This window comes from Loxodonta africana, chromosome 3, assembly GCF_030014295.1.
Source record: "Loxodonta africana isolate mLoxAfr1 chromosome 3, mLoxAfr1.hap2, whole genome shotgun sequence".
NCBI lineage: Eukaryota > Metazoa > Chordata > Mammalia > Proboscidea > Elephantidae > Loxodonta > Loxodonta africana.
Genome location: NC_087344.1, coordinates 28690745 through 28697121, shown reverse-complemented (window position 1 = coordinate 28697121; position 6377 = coordinate 28690745). Strand labels below are relative to the sequence as shown.

At 37.1% G+C, this 6377-nt stretch overlaps 1 protein-coding gene across 1 annotated transcript; it reads right to left on the bottom strand.

Moving 5' to 3' along the window:
* Positions 1-742: 742 nt before the first annotated feature.
* Positions 743-2553, bottom strand: LOC100672916 (olfactory receptor 7A17-like). The gene has a single exon (XM_064280835.1). The coding sequence runs from the start codon at positions 2447-2449 to the stop codon at positions 1529-1531; it is 921 nt and encodes a 306-aa protein (XP_064136905.1). The 5' UTR covers positions 2450-2553; the 3' UTR covers positions 743-1528.
* Positions 2554-6377: the final 3824 nt, after the last annotated feature.

Here is a 6377-nt window from a genome sequence, read left to right as displayed (position 1 = left end):
TTTGTGTTTTTTGGATTAATGCCAGCCTTGCTGGTGTGAGATGGAATCTCATCGTAGTTTTAATTTGCATTTCTCTAATGGCTAATGATCGAGAGCATTTTCTCATGTATCTGTTGGCTGCCTGAATATCTTCTTTAGTGAAATGTGTGTTCATATCCTTTGCCCACTTCTTGATTGGGTTGTTTGTCTTTTTGTGGTTGACCAATGGCTAATTTTAATTTATACATATTTTATCACAATATAATTTGTAAAAAAAAAAAACCTAAGCGTATATGGCAAACTTATAACAGTCTATCGTTCACTTACTTCATGCCCTACAAATCATCCTTTCTAAAGAAGTTATGAACTAGCTGTATATATTAGAATGGAAACAGAATGAAGTCTTAGGAAACTTTGAAAGAGATAGAATCAGCCTATCCTAAAATACATATACAAAGTATAGGAAGTTTGGCATCCACTATTGAGTCTACATCTTAACTGTGTAGCGATAGAGCAGGCTGACACTCAGCATGCATTCCTCCCTCCTTTGCTTTGTGTTCCTGTACTGCAGAGGATGATAACTGGGAACCGTATTTCCCGGGATCACTAAAACCTAGAGTTTCACATGTGATTACTGGGATATTAGCCAGATGTACAGGAAAGAATCAGAGACCAAAAGTGAGGCAGATGCCTTGTATCAGCCAATCATGTGGCCAAACAGAGTTGAAGAGAATTGGGTTATTTAGAATTAAATGAAGGCAAATTTCCATGTCAGTACCATCATGGGTGTCAAGGAGTGAAGTGTCTACCCTTTGTTAAACATGTGCAGATCTAGTAGGCACAGTGAGTCTTGAGCTAACAATTATAACAAAAGATTCCTACTACCTGCATTGCAAAAAATGCATTGTGTTTGTGGAGCCAATAATTTCAGTGGAGACTTCTTGATTCCACCTCCTTCCTGATGATAGAGAAGGCACCAACGCTCTTAACTGGTTTGGTTTTCAGTGTTGTTCTAAGAGTCATTCCCAATACTTGAAGGACATAATTTAATAAGTCCTTTCCATAATTTAATAAGTACACGTGTACAAAGTTTCTGCTCAAAATACTTAACAAGATTTCTGTTTATAAAAAATAACCCATAGAAGTCAAACATTTCATACCAGAACTGATTAGAAGAAACAGACTTTCCAAAAAAAGAATCTGGAAATTGATATCCCAACTTGTTGGCATTGAGGACAATGGTGATGCTGTTCCCTGGTACTGCATGGCTAGCAGTGAAAGATCTGTTTCATAATGAGTCATCTCCACTCACCCTAAATGAATTGCTTGCTGAAGGGAAGATTTTGGTGTTAATAAAAAGTTTTGAAAGAAATACGTTGAAACAATTGTTTATAATGTGTTAAAATCAAGGAGATCGAATTCTGAAAATAATGCAGATTTAGGAAGTGATGAAGTATCATGATTTAGGTCTTCGTGATTTGGAGCTCTGTTGTTCATGAGCAGTTCTCTAATCTTGAGAAAAATGATTCCATTATATAGAGAATATTTCTCAGCTGAAAACTTTTTTCAGAGCCTGCTTTATGTCCTTGTTTCTAAGACTGTATATAAAGGGGTTTAACATGGGGGTGGCCACAGTGTACATCACTGAAGCTATTGTTCTGGCCTTGGAGGTTTGGGTACCAGCAGAACTGAGATATATTCCAAGTACTGTACCATAGAACAAGGAGACAACCGAGAGGTGAGACCCACAAGTGGTAAAGGCTTTGTACTTGCCTCCAGCAGATGAAATTCTCAAAATGGAGGACATAATCTTAGTGTAAGAGAAAAGGATTCCAGTGAGTGGAATAAAACCCTCAAGTCCAGTTGTAAAATACATCACCAAGTCATTGAGGAAGGTGTCAGAACAAGCAAGTTGGACTACCTGATTAAGTTCACAGAAAAAGTGGGGGATTTCCAACTCTGTACAAAAAGACAATCTTAAAACCATTAAACCATGTGATAGAGAGCACAGAACAGTTAATAACCAGGATGTCAGAAGCAAGAGGCCACAGAATTTAGGGTTCATAATGATCTTGTAGTGCAGAGGGTGACAGATAGCCACAAACCGGTCATAGGCCGTCACTGTCAAGAGGAAAATGTCTAATCCTCCAAAGAGCATGAAAAAATACATCTGGGTGATGCAGCCCTCATAGGTAATAACTTTGCTCTGCACCTGGATGTTCAGCAGCATCTTTGGGACAGTGGAGGAAATAAAACAGATGTCTGCAAAAGAGAGGTTAGAGAGGAAGAAGTACATGGGTGTGTGGAGGTGGGAGTCTGTGATGATGGCCAGGATGATCAGTAGGTTCCCAATTAAGGTGATCAGGTACATGGACAGAAATAGCCCAAAGAGGAGGGGCTGCAGCTCTGCCTCTTCTGAGAGTCCCAAAAGGATGAATTCTGAAACACGTGTTTGGTTTCCTGATTCCATGTAACTGATGAAACTCCTGGAAAAGAGAAAAGAGCAATGTATACTTAGCCATAAACTTTTTCCCAAGGCAACATATTTCTCTAGAAATTCTCCAAGACTTGGTTTTTTTCATTCAACAAATACTTTTGACCAATTCTTTTGTGCCAAGTGTCGTCGAAGGCACTGGAAACAGCAGTAAAAAATAATTTTAAAAATCCCCTGCCTTAAAAGTTATTCTAGGACATGTGTGTTGGTGGTAAGGATCAATAGACTATTAATAAATCAGTAGATAATTTGCAATTATGAAGTAGAATAATGCAGAAAAGTAAGTTATACAGAGAAAAAGAAGCACTTTTTTTGTATAGTCAGCTCACATAAGGGCATTTGAGCAGAAAATCTGAAGGCAGTTAAGATCCCAGCAAAGCAGAAAACTGTGAAAAGAGCATTTTGGGCAGAGATACAGGCAGTCCAAAGCCTCTGAACCAGGTGCATTCCAACTGGCAACAGCAAAGACGACGACGTAAGTGAAGTGGAAAAAGGAAGCTGGGTTAAGGTTATAGTTAAGAGCAGAGGGGAAACAAGAGATCAGATTATCCTGACACTGTAGAAGACTTCATGACATGAGATCCTACAGTCCGTTTTCTGTTACCCTACATTACATTACATTCTATTATATTATATCGAGTCCCTGGATGGTGCAAACGGTTAAGCACTCAACTTCTAGCCAAAAGTTTGGCACTTCAAACCTATCCAGCGTTGCCTTGGGACACCAGCTTGGTGATCTGCTTCTGAGAGGTCACAGTCTTAAAAACCCTATGAAGGAAATCTCCTTTGCACTCATGGGCTCACCATGAGTTGGAATCAACTCTACAGAAACTAACAACAATGACAACTCTATATTGTATTATATCACCTATTTTATTATTTGCATATACCAATGTAATGCATATCAATGACACATAATTCATCCTTCCATAAAAGACATTTTCTCTCCATTTGGTGTAATGTCTGTATTTTTGGATTTTGGAAGACAGCTTGAGATATCTGCTCAACTTGTGTTGCATTCACTGATAAATTCCCCTACCCTCTCCACAGGCAACTTTGATGGTGTATTTGTGTACTCCTGCTCCTAAGGCCCAGTTCATTGAACCGGCAGAGGGCACTCTGCAGATGAGCCAGTCAGCTTCATTCCCCTGAGAGCTGAGTTTTGTAATTCAGGGAGTCCGATGGGGTAGTCCTGGCTGTGGGGATCTCAAGGACTGCTCAGGTCCGAGGTTAAGATTTTCTGTGTTGATCTTCTGCCATGTGTGTAGAGAAGGCAAGAAAGCCAGCCTATAGAGAGAGAGAAAAGAATGAAAGGAGGGAAGAAGATTAAGCTACATAGAATTCAGAGAGGGCAGGATGGAGAAGCAACTTCCTTGGGTGCTGGCAGGCTTACAGTCCCTAGTGCTAGTCCTCACAACACTCAGAAAAATAGTGATAGTGGAATTACCCAACTAGATAAGTATTTTCAATCTTTAAGACTCAAAGGGAATCATACACCATTTACAAAAAGAAAAAAAAAAAACTGTTGCTGTCGAGTGGGATCCGAGCCATAGTGACCCTATAAGACAAAGTAGAACTGCCGCATAGGGTTTCCAAGGAGCAGCTGGTAAATTCAAATTGCTGACCTTTTGGTTAGCAGTCGTAGCTCTTAACCACCGTGCCACCAGGGTTCCTGTGACACTGTAAAGATAACTTACAAATATACTTCAAAAGTAAATAATTGAAACACACATAGATAAATTGGCAAAGAATTCAAACAAATGCTTTTCAATTAATTCTTCAAAATCCAATGAGTTTGGAGGTGTTTTGGTATAAGGAACAATATCTATTTAGTATATTAGAGAAATGCTAGTGACTTCTACCAACTTTTAAGGAAGAAATGATACCAATTCTCCACAATCTCTTCCAGAAAATAAGAGCAGAACAAACATTTCCTAACTCAACCTGTGAAGTTATCATTACCCTAATATCAAAACCACATACAGATATTATAACAAAGGAAAACTACACACAAATATCTCTCATGAACATAGATGCAAAAATCCTCAATCAAATATTAGCATATTGAATTCAACAATTCGTAAAATGAATTATACAACACAATCAAGTGGGGTTTATTCCAGGTATGAAAGACTGGTTTGAAATTTGAGAATCAATTAAGGCAATACCCTATATCGACTGACTAAAGAAAAAAAAAATCATACAGCCATATCAATTGAAGCACAAGAGCATTTGATAAAATTCAAAAAACTCGGAGCCCTGGTGGAACAGTGATTAAGAGCTCAGCTGTTAACCAAAAAGTCAGCAGTTAGAATCCACCAACCACTCTCTGGAAACCCTACGGGCAGTTATACTTTGTCCTATAGGGTCAGATAGCAACACACTCAATGGTTAAAAACTGAGCACTTTCCCCTTTAGATCAGGAACAAAGCAAGGATGCTCCTTCTTACCACCTCTACTTAACATGGTACTGCAAATGCTAACAGTGCAACAAGTTAAGCAAAAGTAACAAAAGGTTTACAGATTGGGAAGGAAGAAATAAAACTGTCTTGTTCACAGAAGACATCATTGTGTATGTAGAAAATCCCAAAGAATCAACAACCACAACAAAAGAAAAGAAAACTCCTGAAACTAGTAAGAAAGGAGAGCAAGATGACAGTATACGCAGTAAATATCCAAAAGACAATGATTTTGTGCATACCAGGAATGAACAATTAGGATTTGAATTTTAAATACATATATATATACACATATATATAAAATATACGTGTATGTGTATATACACATAGAAACCCTTTGCCATCAAGTCAATTCCAACTCATAGCAACCCTATGGTTCAGAGTAGAACTGCCTCATAGTGTTTCCAAGCAGCACCTGGTAGATTTGAACTGCTGACCTTTTGGTTAGCAGCCGTAGCACTTAACCATTACACCACCAGGCTTTTCATATATATATGTGTGTGTGTATATATATGTATACATATGTGTATATATGTATATATATATATGTGTGTGTGTGTATATATATATCTTTATAAAATTTACAATAACACTCAAAAATAAAAATACTTAGGCATACATCTGACAAAATACGTAAATCTATAGGCTGAAAATTACAAAACACTGATGAAACAAATCAAAGAAGAACTAAATAAATGGAGAGATATTTTGTGTTTATGAATTGGAAAAATAAAAAATATCATGAAGATATCAATCTTTCCCAACTTCATCTACACATTTAAGCAAACCCTTCTCGAAATCCAAGTGAGCAATTTTATAGATATGGACAAAATGACTCCAAAATTTGTATGGAAAGGCAAAATATCTAGAAGAGCCAACACAATACTGATGAAGGAGAACAAAATATAAGAACTCACATTACCTGATTTCAAGATAAAAAAAAACATAAAGCTACAATAATCGAGACAGTATTATATTGGAGAAAGAACAGACACACAGATCAATGGAAGAGAGTAGAAAGAACAGAAATAAACCCATACAAATATAGCAAACAGATCTTTTGGTAAAAGAACAAAGGATATTCCATGGAAAAGGCACACGCTTTTTATCGAATGGTACTGCAACCATTAGATTTTCATATGCAAAAAATTAATCAAAAAACAGACATTACAACTTTCACAAAAATTAACTCAAAATGGATCATAGATCAAAATGTAAAAATGCAAAACAAGAAAACTTCCAGGAAAAAAATCTAAGTAGCCCTAAGTTGGAAAATGAGATTTTAGATACAACACTGAAAGCATGATCCATGAAAGTTTGACTATATCAATATTAAAAACTTCTGCTGTGCAACGTTAAGAATCAAAAGACAACCCACAATTGGGAGAAAATATTTGCAAAACACACATCTGATAAAGGACTTGTATCCAACACAGACGAAGCAT

Excerpts from the sequence above, each read along its gene's own strand:
- LOC100672916 (XM_064280835.1), bottom strand. The coding sequence starts at position 2,449 with ATGGAATCAGGAAACCAAACACGTGTTTCAGAATTCATCCTTTTGGGA.